This window comes from Panulirus ornatus, chromosome 58 (genome assembly GCF_036320965.1).
Source record: "Panulirus ornatus isolate Po-2019 chromosome 58, ASM3632096v1, whole genome shotgun sequence".
Lineage (NCBI taxonomy): Eukaryota > Metazoa > Arthropoda > Malacostraca > Decapoda > Palinuridae > Panulirus > Panulirus ornatus.
The window spans coordinates 26,817,187-26,837,722 of NC_092281.1; the positions used below are offsets into that span (position 1 = coordinate 26,817,187).

Genomic DNA, 20,536 nt, shown 5'->3' on the forward strand with positions numbered 1-20,536 from the left:
CCCCTCCTGGCTCCTGTTTCCTCTTTTAGAAAGTGAAATACAAGAACAGGTGTTCCAGCCCCTACTCCCATCCCTTTAGTTACCTTCTACGAAAAGCAGGGAATATGGAGGTAGAATTCTTTCTCCCGTACCACAGTATCACAATAAATATAGGTAACTTGTCTCCCACACTGAGCCCAGACTTAACCATAGAAATGAAGCTAGATGAAAAAAAATTAAGAAACCAGTCTAACATCATACAATATTCACTGCCTGAGACTTGTTATTTAGTGGATGCCACTGTGTCAAAAGTAAGGCAATGAAAAGAGTACAGTACAGAGGAGTAGTGTTCAGCACTGGGAAATAAAGTATAGCACTTGGTAAAATAGTATAGGACTAGGTAACGGGTATAGCACTGATGATAAAGTATAATAAAGAACATAACATACAATTCTATGGGAATCATCTCAGTTTAGAGCTTCATCCATAAATATACTAAAATATCACTGAAAGGGGCAATGGGGAGGTAATAACAAGTAGTGACGAAGTGAGGAGATGGAGTGAATATTTTGATGGTTTGAATGTGTTGGATGATAGAATGGCAGATATTGGGTGTTTTGGTCAGGGTGGAGTACGAAGTAAGAGGGTCTGGGAGAATGGTTTGGTGAACAGAGAAGAGGTAGTGAAAGGCAGCGGGTTTATATGGTAATGCAGTGGAATTTATCAAAAAAGGGGGTGACTGTGTTGTTGATTGGTTGGTAAGGATATTCAGTGTATGTATGGTGCATGGTGAAGTGTCTGAGGATTGGTGGAATGCATGCATAGTGCCATTCTACATAGGCAAAGAGGATAAAGGTGAGTGTTCAAATTACAGAGGCATGAGTTTAATAAGTACTCCGGGGAAATTATATGGGAGGATATTGACTGAGAGGGTAAAGGCATGTACGGAGCATCAGATTGGGGAAGAGCAGTGTGGTTTCAGAAGTGGTAGAGGATGTGTGGATCAGGTGTTTGCTTTGAGGAATGTATGTATGTATGTAGCATTTACGGATATGGAGAAGGCATATGATAGGGTGGACAGAGATACTCTGTGGAAGGTTTTAAGAGTGGGAGGTAAGTTGCTAGAGGTAGTGAAAAGTTTTTACCAAGGATGTAAGGCATGTGTACCAGAAGAAGAGAGGAAAGTGACTGATTCCCAGGAGTGTGTGATGGCTCAATGGTTTTTTAATTTATTTTTATGGATGGGATGGTTAGGGAGGTGAATGCAAGAGTTTTGGAGAGAGGGGTAAGTATGTAGTCTCTTCTGGATGAGAGGGCTTGGAAAGTGAATCAGTCGTTTGCAGATGATACAGAGCTGGTAGCTGATTCGCGTGAAAAACTGTAGACGTTGGTAACTGAGTTTGGTAAAGTGTGTGAAAGAAGAAAGTTGAGAGCAAATGTGAATAAGAGGAAGGTTATTAGGTTCAGTAGGGTTGAGGGACAAGTTGAGAGTAAATGTGAATAGGAGCAAAGTTATTAAGTTCAGTAGGGTTGAGGGACAAGTCAATTGGGAGGTAAGTTTGAATGGAGAAAAAATGGATGAAGTGAAGAGTTTTAGAAATTTGGGAGTGGATTTAGCAGCAGATGGAAACATGGAAGTGGAAGTGAGTCACAGGGTGGGGAGGGAGTGAAGGCTCTGGGAGCATTGAAGAATGCGTGGATGGCAAGAATGTTATCTCAGAAAGCAAAAATGGGTATGTTTGAAGAAATAGTGGTTCCAACAATATTATATGGTTGTGAGGCACTGGCTATAGATAGGGTTGTGCGGAGGAGGGTGGATGTATTAGAAATGAAATGTCTGAGGTGAGATGGTTTGAACGAGTAAGCAATGAAAGGGTAAGAGAGATGTGTGGTAATAACATGAGGGTGGCTGAGACAGCAGAAGAGGGTGCTGAAATGGTTTGGACACATGGAGAGAATGAGTGAGGAAAGACTGACAAAGAGGATATACGTGTCAGAGGTGAAGGGAAGAAGGAGAAGCAGGAGACCAAATTGGAGGTGGAAGGATGAAGTGAAAAAGATTTTGAGCGACTGGGGCTGATGGCCTGAACATACAGGGGGGTGAAAGGCATGCAAGGAATAGAGTGAACTGGAACGACATGGTATAGAGGGGTCGACGTGCTGTCAATGGATTGAACCAGGGCATGTGAAGCGTCTGGGGTGAACCGTAGACAGGTCTGTGGGGCCTAAATGTGGTTTCGGTGCATTACACATGACAGTTTAAGACTGTGAACGAACGTGGCCTTTTTTGTCTGCTCCTGGCACTAACTCACTGAGGGCATGTGAAGCATCTGGGGTAAACCACGGAAAGTTTTGTGGGGCTTGGATGTGGAAAGGGAGCTGTGGTTTCGGTGCATTATAGATGACAGCTAGAGACTGAGTGTGAACGAATAAGGCCTTTTTTGTCTTTTCCTAGCGCTACCTCTCGCACGTGCGGGGAGAGGGGGTTGTCATTTCATGTGTGGTGGGGTGGCAATGGGAATGAATAAAGGCAGCAAGTATGAATTATGTACATGTGTATATATGTATATGTCTGTGTATGCATATATATGTGTATGATGAAATGTAGAGGGATGTATATGTGCATGTGTGGATGTGTATGTATATACATGTGTATGTGGGTAGGCTGGGCCATTCTTTCATCTGTTTCCTTGTGCTACCTCACTAACGCGGAAGACAACGACAAAGTATAAACAAATAAATAAATATCCTTCTTTTTGAGCACGGTATTCCAAATAAATAAATAAATATCCTTCTTTTTGAGCACGGTATTCCAAATAAATAAATAAATAAATATCCTTCTTTTTGAGCACGGTATTCCAAATAAATAAATAAATAAATAAATAAATAAATATCCTTCTTTTTGAGCACGGTATTCCAAATAAATAAATAAATATCCTTCTTTTTGAGCACGGTATTCCAAATAAATAAATAAATATCCTTCTTTTTGAGCACGGTATTCCAAATAAATAAATAAATATCCTTCTTTTTGAGCACGGTATTCCAAATAAATAAATAAATATCCTTCTTTTTGAGCACGGTATTCCAAATAAATAAATAAATATCCTTCTTTTTGAGCACGGTATTCCAAATAAATAAATAAATATCCTTCTTTTTGAGCACGGTATTCCAAATAAATAAATAAATATCCTTCTTTTTGAGCACGGTATTCCAAATAAATAAATAAATATCCTTCTTTTTGAGCACGGTATTCCAAATAAATAAATAAATATCCTTCTTTTTGAGCACGGTATTCCAAATAAATAAATAAATATCCTTCTTTTTGAGCACGGTATTCCAAATAAATAAATAAATATCCTTCTTTTTGAGCACGGTATTCCAAATAAATAAATAAATATCCTTCTTTTTGAGCACGGTATTCCAAATAAATAAATAAATATCCTTCTTTTTGAGCACGGTATTCCAAATAAATAAATAAATATCCTTCTTTTTGAGCACGGTATTCCAAATAAATAAATAAATATCCTTCTTTTTGAGCACGGTATTCCAAATAAATAAATAAATATCCTTCTTTTTGAGCACGGTATTCCAAATAAATAAATAAATATCCTTCTTTTTGAGCACGGTATTCCAAATAAATAAATAAATATCCTTCTTTTTGAGCACGGTATTCCAAATAAATAAATAAATATCCTTCTTTTTGAGCACGGTATTCCAAATAAATAAATAAATAAATAAATATCCTTCTTTTTGAGCACGGTATTCCAAATAAATAAATAAATATCCTTCTTTTTGAGCACGGTATTCCAAATAAATAAATAAATATCCTTCTTTTTGAGCACGGTATTCCAAATAAATAAATAAATAAATATCCTTCTTTTTGAGCACGGTATTCCAAATAAATAAATAAATATCCTTCTTTTTGAGCACGGTATTCCAAATAAATAAATAAATATCCTTCTTTTTGAGCACGGTATTCCAAATAAATAAATAAATATCCTTCTTTTTGAGCACGGTATTCCAAATAAATAAATAAATAAATAAATAAATAAATATCCTTCTTTTTGAGCACGGTATTCCAAATAAATAAATAAATAAATAAATAAATATCCTTCTTTTTGAGCACGGTATTCCAAATAAATAAATAAATATCCTTCTTTTTGAGCACGGTATTCCAAATAAATAAATAAATAAATATCCTTCTTTTTGAGCACGGTATTCCAAATAAATAAATAAATATCCTTCTTTTTGAGCACGGTATTCCAAATAAATAAATAAATATCCTTCTTTTTGAGCACGGTATTCCAAATAAATAAATAAATATCCTTCTTTTTGAGCACGGTATTCCAAATAAATAAATAAATATCCTTCTTTTTGAGCACGGTATTCCAAATAAATAAATAAATATCCTTCTTTTTGAGCACGGTATTCCAAATAAATAAATAAATATCCTTCTTTTTGAGCACGGTATTCCAAATAAATAAATAAATAAATAAATATCCTTCTTTTTGAGCACGGTATTCCAAATAAATAAATAAATATCCTTCTTTTTGAGCACGGTATTCCAAATAAATAAATAAATATCCTTCTTTTTGAGCACGGTATTCCAAATAAATAAATAAATATCCTTCTTTTTGAGCACGGTATTCCAAATAAATAAATAAATATCCTTCTTTTTGAGCACGGTATTCCAAATAAATAAATAAATATCCTTCTTTTTGAGCACGGTATTCCAAATAAATAAATAAATATCCTTCTTTTTGAGCACGGTATTCCAAATAAATAAATAAATATCCTTCTTTTTGAGCACGGTATTCCAAATAAATAAATAAATAAATATCCTTCTTTTTGAGCACGGTATTCCAAATAAATAAATAAATATCCTTCTTTTTGAGCACGGTATTCCAAATAAATAAATAAATATCCTTCTTTTTGAGCACGGTATTCCAAATAAATAAATAAATATCCTTCTTTTTGAGCACGGTATTCCAAATAAATAAATAAATATCCTTCTTTTTGAGCACGGTATTCCAAATAAATAAATAAATATCCTTCTTTTTGAGCACGGTATTCCAAATAAATAAATAAATATCCTTCTTTTTGAGCACGGTATTCCAAATAAATAAATAAATATCCTTCTTTTTGAGCACGGTATTCCAAATAAATAAATAAATATCCTTCTTTTTGAGCACGGTATTCCAAATAAATAAATAAATAAATAAATAAATAAATAAATATCCTTCTTTTTGAGCACGGTATTCCAAATAAATAAATAAATATCCTTCTTTTTGAGCACGGTATTCCAAATAAATAAATAAATAAATATCCTTCTTTTTGAGCACGGTATTCCAAATAAATAAATAAATATCCTTCTTTTTGAGCACGGTATTCCAAATAAATAAATAAATATCCTTCTTTTTGAGCACGGTATTCCAAATAAATAAATAAATAAATATCCTTCTTTTTGAGCACGGTATTCCAAATAAATAAATAAATATCCTTCTTTTTGAGCACGGTATTCCAAATAAATAAATAAATAAATATCCTTCTTTTTGAGCACGGTATTCCAAATAAATAAATAAATATCCTTCTTTTTGAGCACGGTATTCCAAATAAATAAATAAATATCCTTCTTTTTGAGCACGGTATTCCAAATAAATAAATAAATATCCTTCTTTTTGAGCACGGTATTCCAAATAAATAAATAAATATCCTTCTTTTTGAGCACGGTATTCCAAATAAATAAATAAATATCCTTCTTTTTGAGCACGGTATTCCAAATAAATAAATAAATAAATAAATAAATAAATAAATATCCTTCTTTTTGAGCACGGTATTCCAAATAAATAAATAAATATCCTTCTTTTTGAGCACGGTATTCCAAATAAATAAATAAATATCCTTCTTTTTGAGCACGGTATTCCAAATAAATAAATAAATATCCTTCTTTTTGAGCACGGTATTCCAAATAAATAAATAAATAAATATCCTTCTTTTTGAGCACGGTATTCCAAATAAATAAATAAATAAATAAATATCCTTCTTTTTGAGCACGGTATTCCAAATAAATAAATAAATAAATAAATAAATAAATAAATATCCTTCTTTTTGAGCACGGTATTCCAAATAAATAAATAAATAAATATCCTTCTTTTTGAGCACGGTATTCCAAATAAATAAATAAATATCCTTCTTTTTGAGCACGGTATTCCAAATAAATAAATAAATATCCTTCTTTTTGAGCACGGTATTCCAAATAAATAAATAAATATCCTTCTTTTTGAGCACGGTATTCCAAATAAATAAATAAATAAATAAATAAATAAATATCCTTCTTTTTGAGCACGGTATTCCAAATAAATAAATAAATAAATAAATATCCTTCTTTTTGAGCACGGTATTCCAAATAAATAAATAAATATCCTTCTTTTTGAGCACGGTATTCCAAATAAATAAATAAATATCCTTCTTTTTGAGCACGGTATTCCAAATAAATAAATAAATATCCTTCTTTTTGAGCACGGTATTCCAAATAAATAAATAAATATCCTTCTTTTTGAGCACGGTATTCCAAATAAATAAATAAATATCCTTCTTTTTGAGCACGGTATTCCAAATAAATAAATAAATATCCTTCTTTTTGAGCACGGTATTCCAAATAAATAAATAAATATCCTTCTTTTTGAGCACGGTATTCCAAATAAATAAATAAATATCCTTCTTTTTGAGCACGGTATTCCAAATAAATAAATAAATATCCTTCTTTTTGAGCACGGTATTCCAAATAAATAAATAAATATCCTTCTTTTTGAGCACGGTATTCCAAATAAATAAATAAATATCCTTCTTTTTGAGCACGGTATTCCAAATAAATAAATAAATATCCTTCTTTTTGAGCACGGTATTCCAAATAAATAAATAAATAAATAAATATCCTTCTTTTTGAGCACGGTATTCCAAATAAATAAATAAATAAATAAATAAATAAATAAATAAATAAATAAATAAATAAATAAATAAATAAATAAATAAATAAATATCCTTCTTTTTGAGCACGGTATTCCAAATAAATAAATAAATAAATAAATAAATAAATATCCTTCTTTTTGAGCACGGTATTCCAAATAAATAAATAAATATCCTTCTTTTTGAGCACGGTATTCCAAATAAATAAATAAATAAATATCCTTCTTTTTGAGCACGGTATTCCAAATAAATAAATAAATAAATAAATAAATAAATAAATAAATATCCTTCTTTTTGAGCACGGTATTCCAAATAAATAAATAAATAAATATCCTTCTTTTTGAGCACGGTATTCCAAATAAATAAATAAATATCCTTCTTTTTGAGCACGGTATTCCAAATAAATAAATAAATAAATAAATATCCTTCTTTTTGAGCACGGTATTCCAAATAAATAAATAAATATCCTTCTTTTTGAGCACGGTATTCCAAATAAATAAATAAATAAATAAATAAATATCCTTCTTTTTGAGCACGGTATTCCAAATAAATAAATAAATATCCTTCTTTTTGAGCACGGTATTCCAAATAAATAAATAAATATCCTTCTTTTTGAGCACGGTATTCCAAATAAATAAATAAATAAATAAATAAATAAATAAATAAATAAATAAATATCCTTCTTTTTGAGCACGGTATTCCAAATAAATAAATAAATAAATAAATAAATATCCTTCTTTTTGAGCACGAGTCCATAAATACATTAAATAACCTTACCAACCAGTCAATAATACAGTCACCCCCTTTTATAATAAATTCCACTGCGATACCATCCAAACCTGGTGCCTTGCCGGCTTTCATCTTCCACAAAGCTTTTACTACCTCTTCTCTGTTTACCAAATCATTTTCCGTAAATATCTTTTTTTTTTTTGCTTTGTCGCTGTCTCCCGCGTTTGCGAGGTAGCACAAGGAAACAGACAAAAGAAATGGCCCAACCCACCCCCATACACATGTATATACATACGTCCACACACGCCAAATATACATACCTACACAGCTTTCCATGGTTTACCCCAGACGCTTCACATGCCTTGACTCAATCCACTGACAGCACGTCAACCCCGGTATACCACATCGCTCCAATTCACTCTATTCCTTGCCCTCCTTTCACCCTCCTGCATGTTCAGGCCCCGATCACACAAAATCTTTTTCACTCCATCTTTCCACCTCCAATTTGGTCTCCCTCTTCTCCTTGTTCCCTCCACCTCCGACACATATATTCTCTTGGTCAATCTTTCCTCACTCATTCTCTCCATGTGCCCGAACCATTTCAAAACACCCTCTTCTGCTCTCTCAACCGCGCTCTTTTTATTTCCACACATCTCTCTTACCCTTACGTTACTTACTCGATCAAACCACCTCACACCACACATTGTCCTCAAACATCTCATTTCCAGCACATCCATCCTCCTGCGCACAACTCTATCCATAGCCCACGCCTCGCAACCATACAACATTGTTGGAACCACTATTCCTTCAAACATACCCATTTTTGCTTTCCGAGATAATGTTCTCGACTTCCACACATTCTTCAAGGCTCCCAGAATTTTCGCCCCCTCCCCCACCCTATGATCCACTTCCGCTTCCATGGTTCCATCCGCTGCCAGATCCACTCCCAGATATCTAAAACACTTCACTTCCTCCAGTTTTTCTCCATTCAAACTCACCTCCCAATTGACTTGACCCTCAACCCTACTGTACCTAATAACCTTGCTCTTATTCACATTTACTCTTAACTTTCTTCTTTCACACACTTTACCAAACTCAGTCACCAGCTTCTGCAGTTTCTCACATGAATCAGCCACCAGCGCTGTATCATCAGCGAACAACAACTGACTCACTTCCCAAGCTCTCTCATCCCCAACAGACTTCATACTTGCCCCTCTTTCCAAAACTCTTGCATTCACCTCCCTAACAACCCCATCCATAAACAAATTAAACAACCATGGAGACATCACACACCCCTGCCGCAAACCTACATTCCCTAAATATATAAATAATAAAAATAAATAAATGTATATGTGTATATATGCTGAAACTTATATAAGCATGTGTGGGCATTTATGTATATACATGTGTATGTGGGTGGGTTGGGCCATTCCTCATCTGTTTCCCTATGCTACCTCGCTAACACGGGAGACAGCAGTTAAGCATTATAAAAAACAGTGAAACCTATCACTCAATGTAATTCTGATTATGCAAATGATTCTAAACAGTATGGTATTTACCTGTAGCCCTGGGAGACAAACACAATAATACAAACATTGAGTTACATAGTGCCACTGCCAAGTTAACATACTGAAATCTGTAACCAGGAGTTGAGTGGAGCAAAGCTTAACTAATGATGTCTAGCTAGCTGAAGTCAACAACATGAAACAACATGAGGAAATTACTGAGTGACTGCCTGAATCTGGGAATGAGAGCTACTGACTTAAGAGTTGCTGATTCATGGGAAGTCACAGTTACAACAAATCTAGCATAACTTACAAAGAGTTCTCCCAAAATTGAGCCCAAAGTCATCACCTAAAATCCCTAGGCTTACAATTTGGAAGAACCAGCATGATGCTAAGTGGATAACACTGGTTGGGTGGAACTGGAAGAAGTGATAAAATGAGCTGCCACTGGGACAAGAGACTTCTAGGTGGACATTAGCTACATGTTGAGCTGAGGTGTGTGTAAAATAGTGTCTGGCCAATCAAGTAACATTGTTTATAGCAGGCATCAAGTTGGATAGAGACCTAAGCAATGCCACAAAATGGTATTAGTACTAGATAGTAAAGCAACATGGTCAGCCAATGATAATGTGACAAACAGAAGCCACTGATATCAATCTCGAGTGGTTGTTGAACATGATAAAGAGATGGGACATGCAGTGTAAATGGCATCTTTACTAGAAAAGAGGGCAGTGTAATGCAGCTGTTGGGGGTATGACAGATATAATCCAAGCTGAAATGTGTCCCCACTATTCATCAGGGCATGTCATGATACAAGTGAAATCGTGCTAGCCAATAATGTCAGTGGATATTCAAATTCCTGGTGACCTGAATGCTGAATGGTCATGGTGTCCAAACTTGAAAACATATTCTTTCACATATGAAATGTACATCAAACTTGTTTCCAAAATTTTTAATAAAAAAATATCTTAAGAAATACATTCAGACCCAACTTAAATTTTTTTCATACTTGGTTGCTGTTTCCTGCATTAGCGAGGTAGTGCCAGGAACAGACGAAGAAAGGCCACATCCACTTATTTCCATTCTCTAGCTGTCATAGTAGATAATATCAAAATTACTTGCAAACAACTCGTGAACATGGCAGTATAAGAGTAGATAACTCATCTATCTAAACTAGATTTCAAATCTGGAGAAGAAATATGATGCCATATTGCCAAATAAAGTGTGTAGCTAAGCCAGACACCATATTCTGTGTGCACAGAGCATCAGTACGTAAACTCATATCTGCTGTTATCTAATGATTACCAATTTTGCAGCTCATGGTTACTAAGGTCACACTAAATGTGACATGACCTCTGGCAGTTCTATCTTTGCATCTTTCAAAGACCTCTCTATAACCAAACTGGTGTAAAAACTTTGTCACTCACTACTCTTCTCTCTTCCATAGTGGGAAGGTCTAAGGTCTCTAATCTTTTCCTGTAACTCACATCACTTAATACAGGTAACATCTTTCCTGCCCTCCTCTGGACCTTCTTTACTAGATCTCTGTACTTTGTTATGTGCAGTAACAAACTTGAGATGTACATTTTTGTTTCAGTCTACTGCACTATATGAAGAGCCACCTGAACAAATCCTTATCTATTTACTTAATGCAATTCTAGTGTATGTAAGTAGATAGTCTGTCTGTCACCTTCACTATTCTCCTAAGGTGGGAATCTGTGATAGTTCAGGAATGATATTGACTCTTAAATTCCTCTAAAACACATAAATTCTTACAAAATAATATTCATACTGAACCCTTTCTCAGCTGATTTCCATCCTCATTACTTTTTGTTTACTTGAGGTGAATTTCATCAACCATTTGTCAATCCAACTTTGGAGTTTGTCTAGGTCCCAGTGTAAGTTAGTTAATCTTCTTTGCTATATACTTCCCTCTTGACTCTGGTATCATCTACAAATACATTCAGATAAAAGTTCAATCTTTCTGGAAAGACATTTCTACAGACTAAGGAGAGCAACAGCCTCAGAACAGAACACCTTTTTGCTCTGTCCTGTGAATATTTTCACAATATTTGAACCCTCCCTCCACTATCATTAAGATGTAAACTTTGTAAAGATACTGCATTCTCCAGTTTGAGTAATATAATAACATTTGTATATAAATTTGTATACTATACAGCTTTTTTCTTCTGTAGGGGAGCTTTCTCCTTTAACTAACTAACTAACCTGTAGTTCATCATGGAAAATCACACACTCTTATCTTTTTATCCCATGCCCAAAATGTGTAACTCACTGAACACCACTCGGTAGTGCTTTGTTAAAGTTAATTTGACTTTTGTAAATAACCACTAATGTTATGAAAAGGTAAAAACACCAGAAACTTTAAAAAGTTGGTACTTAAACAACTCTTATGACAAAATGCAGACCATTCACTCTAATGCATAAGAATGCGAGATTACTTACATTACACATCTGAAACTAGGTAAGGATTCACCCTAAACCTCGCCAGAGGAGAACCCTGGATTAAAAATATTTACAATCACAGATAATGCTGGAAGATAACAAATTAAAGCTATCCTAAAATAAAAAAAAATAAAAAAACATTTTATTATCATCTAGAGTTAAAGATTTAACTTAACCATCACAACTAATCTAATCAGATTTTATGGTTAAGTTAACTGACCTATTTACAGATAAATGTACTGGGTCAGAAAGGGGTATACATATTTCCAGATCCTCATACAGCCTTTGGCCTTACATGCAACTAGACTGGATTTATCCCACAGAAATCCTAACGATATGGACACAGTCTCTAAAATTTTCCATGAGATGTCAATCTAAGAGTCAGAAGGCTGTATACCTTCTGGTCACAACATAAGATACTTAGTTATAAACTAAGTGACTAGAAGCACTTTGATGACATTATGTTCAGCCTGGCACCCTGATTTCAGTAGAACACTTTGTTGAACATGACCTAGTTAAAATAAAATGATACTTCTTGTTGCTCTGATGGCTGGTGAAGATCTTTCCAATGCTTTAGAACTGATGCTAAAGTATATGAAAGGGACTAATTTTTAATTCTCATTTATGTATCATAATCTGCAATTTTCAGAGTAATTGTGGCTATATAATGGTGCATGGAGAGAGAGAATTCTACCTTCATATTCCCTGCATGTTGTTGAAGACATCAAAAGGGGGCAGGAGATCTTCCCCACTTCTTTTCTTTAGTTTCTAAATGAAGGAACAGAAGGAGCCAACCAAAATGTCCTCATCCTCCTCAAAGGCTCATGCTGGGATGTCTAAATGTGTGTGGATGTAAAAAGATGAGAAAGAGAGATACAAAATATGTTTGAAGAAAGAAACCTGGATGTTCTGGCTCTGAGTGAAACAAAGCTCAAGGGCAAAGGGGAAGAATGGTTCGGAAATGTCTTATGCATGAAGCCTAGGGTTGAGAGGACTAGAGTTAAGGCAGGAGTATCATTACTCCTGAAGCAGGAGTTGTGAGAGTGTGTGATAGTGTGTAAGAAAAGAAATTCTACACTGATGTGGGTGAAAATAAAGTTGGATAGCGAGAAATGGGAGATAATTTGTGCTTATGCATCTCCCCACAAGAAAAAAGGCCATGAATGGCAAGAATTTTGGGAACAGCTGAGTGAGTGTGTCAGCTGTTTTGATGCAAGAGAGTGGGTATTTCACAAGCACACAAGCAGTGGCAGTATCGTAATGAAAGAGGTTAGGAGGTGCTGCTACTGTGGTAGGCTCAAAATTGGAAAAAGTTTGAAATTTCAGTGCCTCAAGGGGATGCTCTAGATTACTACTGTAACCAAGTCTCACTCCACCTTCATGTGATGAACTCATTATTACACCCTTAGGGGTGGAACTGAAGTGGGAGGTGTTGCCCAACTCCATCAGGGAAACAGTAGTAGTAATTTTCTTCTTCAAATACAGAGAAATGTTTGAAGTGTGCTTTTATTTTATTTTTTTTATTTTTATTTTTTTAACCTGGGAGCCCCACTGTCTCTGGGAAACACTCACTGGCACTGAAGTTGCCCTGTACTAGTAGCCTGTCAAGGGTGGGGCACCAAGAGCTAAAAAGCAGCAGTGGAGTCTGCCAGTTACACCAAGGCGTAAAAGGACAAGAGATTGAGGGTGATGGCACTGAAAGTAAATGGGATGACCAATGAGAGTAAAAGGTAGGAGCTTGTGGAGAAATTTACATTATAGTTTGGATCTGCCTAGGACTGAGGAAACCCACATCCTTGGGCAGGGTTTAAGGAGTGAAAATTGAAATGATGAAAGTAAGTTATGGGAGGGTGTGGAAGGAAGAGTAACATGGACAGGAATGAAAGAAAATTATCAAGGAAAAGGGAAAAAAGGATGTGCAATTCTGCTATCACCAAGAGAATGGGAAGGTATTACATAGCATGGCTGGATTGGGTCAAGAATAGTGTGGATTAAAGAAGAGATTGGAACTGTGAAGTATGCATGGGTATGTATATATGTGCCTGTGAATATGAAGACAGTGTGAGGTTAGGATGAAATGAAGCATTTCTGGAGAAATTTGAATGACTGTATGAGTGGTTTTGAGAATGAGAGAAACATGATATGAATGCAAAGGTGGGACGTGATGAAACTGGTGAGATAATTGGTAAATGGGGCGTGCTTGGAATAAATGAGAATGCAACTTATCTTGTGGACATTTGTGCTGAGGGGGGTTTATTCTTTACAAACAACTTTTTTCAGAACAGGATGATCCACAGATATACATGGATGAAAAATGATGGAAGAGAAAAGAACAATGCTTTGACTGACTATGTAGCAGTGGATGGAAGATTGAAAAAGGCTGTACTAGATACTAAAATTGTGACAGGAATCTTTAACCAATTCTCAGTTCTTGTGAGGTTGAGGTTCAGGGAGGAGTGGAGGTATGGTGTATGAAAGACTGGAAAGGTTGAGGTTGAGGTTCAGAGAGGCATGGAGGTATGGTGTATGAAAGACTGGAAAGGTAAAGTTTTGGCAAACAAGAAGATGAATAAGAAAAAATGCACGAAGGAGTATATAAAGAGGGTGACTGAAGTTCAGATGGACATGCAGTAAGTGTAGGGAAGCAGTCATCATGTGTAAACAAGGTGTTGAAAATGTTTAGAGAAAGACTATTAAAGGTAGCAGAATTAGTCCTTGGGTACCAGGTTGTGATATTAAGGAATAAAAAGGGAAATGCACATTGGATGGAAGAGATTAGAAATACTGTTGAAGAGAAGAAAAATGCACATGGTAGATTGCTTGAAAGGGATGTACCAGTGGAAGTTTAGCAAAGGAGAATGGAAGAATATAAGATGTGTAAGAGGAATGTTAAGAAGCTGACAAAGGAAAAAAAGAAAGAGTAGATGAAGATTTTTGGAAGAGAGTTGAGTGAAAAGTTTAAGTAAACCATGAAATTTTACTGGAGGGAGTTGGAAAGGGAAAGAGGTGGATGTAACAGCAGAAACAATAATGAGAGAAGTAAGGATATGGAGTAGGTGAATCAAAAGGGAAGAAGTGAAAGGAAGATGGAAAGAGTACTTTGAAGCACTTATGAATGTGGTAAAAGGTGAGTCAGCAGTTTTCTTAAATGCACTGAGGGCATGGAGGATGGGAGGAACAGGATACAAGTGCAAGAGCCTAAAGCAAAAAGGGAGGAAAAGAGGGAATAATGAGGTTGAAGGTAGGAAAGGCACCTAGAGTGAATGGCATTATAGCTGAAATGCTGAAGTATGGAAAAGAAAGCATGATAGAGAAGATGCATCTGATATGTAATTTAGCAGGGAAACAGAAGGTTGTGCCTGGGGATTGGGAGAAAGCTGGTAATGTTTCCTTCTTCAAAGTAAAAGGTACAAATGATGTAGGTAGTAATCACAGAGGAATAAGTCTGTTAAGTATACCAAGAAAAGTGTATGCAAGAATGTTGATTGATAGTGATGGAAGTGACTGAATACAGAATAAATGAGGAGCAAGTGGGTTTTAGAAAAGGTTGGGGACGTGTGGATCACATTTTTGAGGTGAACATGTCTGGAAAAGTATTCTACAAAAGGTAAGAAGTTGTATGCAGCTTTTATGAACCTGAAGAAAGCATATGACAGAGTCGAATGGAATGTGTTGAGGGTTATAGGATCATATGCATTTGTAAGAGTAGATGGAGGGTTGATCGAAGTTTCCATATACATGAAAGTGTGACATGGGACTGCGTGATGCAACCATGGCTTTTCAATACATACATGGATGGAGTGATATGAGAGATGAAAGCAAAACTAGGGACAGTGGCTGTGGGGGTGAGGTATGGTGGCTAATGGCAGGCCTGTTTGTTGATGATACTGCATTGCTTGCTGAGAGTGAAGAGGAATTCCAGACAGTTGTAAGTGTCTTATAGGATATGAGCAAGCATAGGCAGTTGACACTAAATGCATGTAAAAGTAAAGAAACAGTGTCTGAAGGGAAACAGTGCAAAAGTATAACTTTTGCAAACCCAGGTAGAGTGAAAGAAGTAAGTGCACTAAATTGTGTTCCAGAATGGGGGGAGAAAGACTGGAAGAGGTGAAAGAATTTAAGGATTTTTGTAGTTGTCTTGAGGAAGTTTGGTTACATGGAAGGAGAGATAAGAGACAGAGCTGTACTCAGTAGACGAGTCATTGAGTCCCTTAACAGAATAATGAAGGACAGAGGTGTAAGTATAGAAGTGAAGAGAGGATTAAGGACAGCATAGTCCTCACAACCCTGACCTATGCAGCTGAAAAATGGTCATGGAATGAATCACCGAGGTCAACAATCCGAGCCGTGGAAATAAGCTACATGGGAGGAGCATGTGGTATGACTAGAAGGAATGAAGAAAGAAATGAGGAGGTTTGGCAGAAATGTGTTAAGGTAGAAAATAGGAATTGAACTGCAGAGTGGAAAAGTGGTTTGGGCATGCGGAAAGAATGCAAGTTGGGGAGGTTATAATGAGAGTGTATGACAGTACAATTAAAGGCATTGGTGTGAGAAGAAGACAACTTGTAACATGGGGAAATAGATTGGAAGAATACTGGAGGGAGACAAATGGTGGAAGAATGCACGGAAGAGTGAATATGAGGGGGCATGTGTGGACAGTGATAAGTGGAGACACCTTTGCTGTTGCCAACCTCTTGAAAGGAGCTCCTGAAGGGAACAAGAATCAGAGACAGATAAACAGACAGCTATTTAGATAGACTGACATACATAAGTATATGTATCTGAGTAGGAAAGATGGTTGTGGGCATCATTTGATCACATATTAATAGATAGGTAAGAAAAATAAGAGACTTTTGGATGTAAATATGCGAGCGGGATGTTTGATCACTATCTTGTCAAGGCAAGGGTGAAGATTTGTACAGGTTTTCAAGAAAGAGGAAACAAAATCAGGGAGAGGAGAGAGATAAGAGTAAATGAGCTTTAACTGAACCGGAAAAAAAGACTTGTGAGAAGAAATATCAGGAGATACTGAGCATACAGTGGCAAAAAGTGTGAGTAAATACAGCAAGGGGAGTGGGTGAGGAATAGGAGGTATTCAGGGAACCAGTGCTGGCATGTGTGAGAGCTGCATGTGGCATGCAAAAGTTGGGAGGGGGGGCAGATAAGAAAGGGTAGTGTGTGGTGGGATGAAGAAGTAAAGTTCCTCGTGAAAGACAAAAGAAAAGTGTGGACAATGCTGATGAGGTAAAGGCATAGGGCAATGCCGGTGAGGAAGAGGCACTGGGCGATAGCAGTGAAGCATAAACTGTTGGTAAATCAGTCAAGGGAGAAGCATTGGGCAGTACTTACAGGAAAGGAGAGCAAATGACTGAGTTGGGAGATGCATACGAGAAGGCAGCAGGAGATCAAGAGGAAGAGGAAGGGGTTGAAAAAAAGGCCATATGAGAGTTGGCATGAACAAATATCGGTAATCTTTAGGGAGAAGAAAATGCTTTGGGAGATAAATATGTGCAAAAAAACAATAGAACAAATAGTAACATCAGTGAAGAGGGCAAAAGGGAAAGTGGTAACAGGTAGTGTTGAAGTGAGGAGAATATTCTGAAGGACTGATGAATATATATCATGATACAGTGGCAGATGTAGGATGTTTGGGTTGGGTGGTATGCAAAAGGGATATAGGTCATGGAGAGTGGTTTAGTGAAGAGAGGAGGTGCTGAAAGCCTTATGTTAGATGAAATGTGGCAAGGATGCTAGAATGGATAGTATTGCAGTTGGATTTATTAAGAAAGGGAGTGACTGTGCTGTTGGTCAGTTAGTCAGGATTTTTCACTGTATATATGGATCATGGTGATGTGCCTAAGGAATGGCAGAATCCATGTATAGTGCCACTGTATCAAGGCAAATGGGATAAAGGTGAGTGTTGAAACTATAAAGGTAAATGTTTGGTGAGTGTACCTGAAAAGTTGTATGGGAAGGTTGTAATTGAGAAGGTAAAGGCATGTACAGAGTATCAGACTGGGGAGAAGCAGAGAGGTTTCAGATGTGATTTGTTTGCTTTAAAGAATGTGTGTGAGAAATACTTAAAAGAAATGGATGGATCTGTATGTGGCATTTATGGATCTGGAGAAAGCACATGATACTGTCAACAGGGATGCTTTGTGGAAGGTCTTACAAGCATATGGTGTTGGGGGGAATCTAGTGGAAGCAGAGAAGCTTTTATGAAGGGTGTAAGCCATATGTACAAGTAGAAAGAGAAAATAGTGAATGAACCCAAGTGAAGTTTGGTCTGTGGCAAGGATGTGTAATGACATCATGGTTGTTTAATTTGCTTATGGATGGAGTGGTGTGGGAGATTGTGAAAGTCTTGGAGAGTTGGGTGAGTAAGCAGTCTGTGGGGGAAGAGAGGGCATGGGAAGTGTCAGATGTTGTCAGCTGATGATATATCACTGATGACAAATTCAAGTGAGAAACTGCAGAAGCTGGTGGCCGAGTTTGGAAGAGTATGAAAGAAAGAAGTTCACAGTAAATATGAACAAAAGCAAGGTCATAAGGTTCAGCAGGGTTAAGAGACAGATCAGCTTGTGTGTGTTTGAATGGAGAAAAACTAATTGTAGGGTTAAGAGACAGATCAGCTTGTGTGTGTTTGAATGGAGAAAAACTAATTAAGTTAATTCTTTTACACACCTATGAATGGACATGGCAGCAAATGGAACCATAAAAGCAGAAGGGAGTTACAGAGTGGGTGAGGGGAATAAAGGATGTTGTCAACTGATGATACATTGCTGACGACAACTTCACGTTAGAAACTGCAAAAGCTGGTGACCAAGTCTGGAAGAGTATGAAAGAGGAAGTTCAATAAAAGCAAGGTTATTAGGTGTAGCAAGATTAAGGGACAGGTTAGCTGGGGTGTAAGATTGAATGGACAAACATTAGAGCAAGTTAAGTGTTTTACATATCAGGAAATGGTCATGGCAGTAAATGGAACATTAGAAGCAGTAGTGAGTTACAGGGTGGGTGAGGGGATGAAGGTTCTTGAAGCACTGAGGAGCATATGGAAAGAGAGATTGTTATTTGGGAGGGCAAAAATGGGTACGGTATGTTTGAAGGTATTGTAGTCCCAAGAATATTATATGGATGTAAGGCATGGGCTATAGAGAGAACTGTGCAGAGGAGGATGGATGTGTTGGAAATGAAATGCCTGAAGACAGAGTTGTGTGAGGTGGTGTAATTGAGTAAGTAACATAAGAGTTAGATGGAGATGTGGTAATCAAGAGAGTGGGTGCCGAAATGATTTGGACATGTGGAGAGAATGAATGAGGAAAGGTTGACACGGATGATATATGTATCAGAGGCAGAGGAAAATAAGGAAACCAAATTGGAGATGGAAGGATGCAGTGAAAAAGATTCTGAGTGATCGAAGCCTGAACATGCAGGGGGGGTGAAAGGCGTGCACAGTACAGGTGGTTGATGTGCCGTCACTAGTCTCAACCAGGGAATGTGAAGCATCTGGGGTAAACCATGGAAAGGTCTGTGGGGCCTGGTTGTGAATAGGGAGCTGTGATTTCAGTGCACGAAATGACAATCAAGCACGGAGAAAATTAAACTAGCTGACTTAAAACATTCAAAGTTTGACAGTTCAAAGTCATAAACCAAATAAATTACTGTGCAGAATATGAAATTTGGTATCCACAAAGGATGTGTACTCATAAATGGTTTTATAGCTCTTCTGAATCGGAAAAATTTCACCAACATTTGAGAATATAGTGACATAATAGGGCAACAGTGCAATGACTTAAAGTATGACAACACATTACTTCAATAGTACAGCAATATAATAGTACAATATCTAAGTACATACACATACAATCCTCCCTTAAAAATCAGGAATTAGCTATTGGAAACCACTCTTGCTAGTGCTTGACATTCCCATTATGAAGATGCAGATGGGAAGACCTATTGTAACATAGATGAATTAATTTCTAAGTCTATTGGTACCAAAAATGAATGTCAACAGATTATCATTTTCAAAGTATGGAATAACAACCATTTCAGCAGCATCAACTGCTCAGACTAAATAACTTAAATACTGCCAAGATAATTCATATAAACCAGTTAATAAAAGATTAATAAAAATAAAACCAAACTCTGTTATGTTAAAACATGCACATGAACAACTGGCTTATAAGCCAAAACCTCTAACAGCATGTAAGTAGTAAACTTAGCAATGGGCCACCCAGTGATCTCCATTACACAATTCATATGTATAATATACTGACAAATAATCAAGACATGCTAATCCTTCTCAATCAATTTCAAACCATATAAACCATATTTTCAGATATTCTGGAACACATTGGAAGGCCCATTTAAGTCAAAGGTGATCTGAAGCACTAGAGAAACTAGCTAAATCTATCAAAACTGCTCAAGGGTACAGTATTTTTCTACATCAACATGCTGTGAAATGGGTCAAGTATAATGATTTGATTTTATTAGGATATTAAAGTGTTCAGAGATGAAAGATGCTGTACCCAGACCAAATAATTGGGCAACATACCCTGGTTAAAAAGGAAGGCTGATGGAGGGTAACTTACCATGTGGGCCTGGGGAGGAGGTGGAGGGGGTGCATAGTATTTCATCATTTCCATGAAGTTAGCAAGCTATGAGACACAGGGAGGGAGACAGGTATCATTTGGGATGTATTTGACTATTTGGGTAAAAAGATGGCATTATACAATTACACTCTAACTACACACAGTATCAGAGGAATAACTAAGCCTACTCCAATAGTTTTATGATGTATTTTCTTTATATACACTGGAACATTTTTTTCATCAAGAAACATGAGAAACTCAGACAGTATTACAAAAGGAGTACAAACAATCACCTCTTATATC

At 36.3% G+C, this 20,536-nt stretch overlaps 1 protein-coding gene across 2 annotated transcripts in view; it reads right to left on the reverse strand.

The window, feature by feature from the left end:
• sno (strawberry notch) overlaps nt 1-20,536 on the reverse strand; it is a 468,152-nt gene that overhangs the window by 266,611 nt on the left and 181,005 nt on the right. Inside the window, exon 9 of one of the 2 annotated variants that reach the window (XM_071695603.1) lies at nt 20,234-20,299. The exons of the other annotated variant lie outside the window; for it this stretch is intronic. Coding sequence (XP_071551704.1) covers nt 20,234-20,299 — 66 coding nt within the window. The remainder of the gene's footprint in view (nt 1-20,233; nt 20,300-20,536) is intronic. 2 annotated transcript variants of the gene reach the window in all.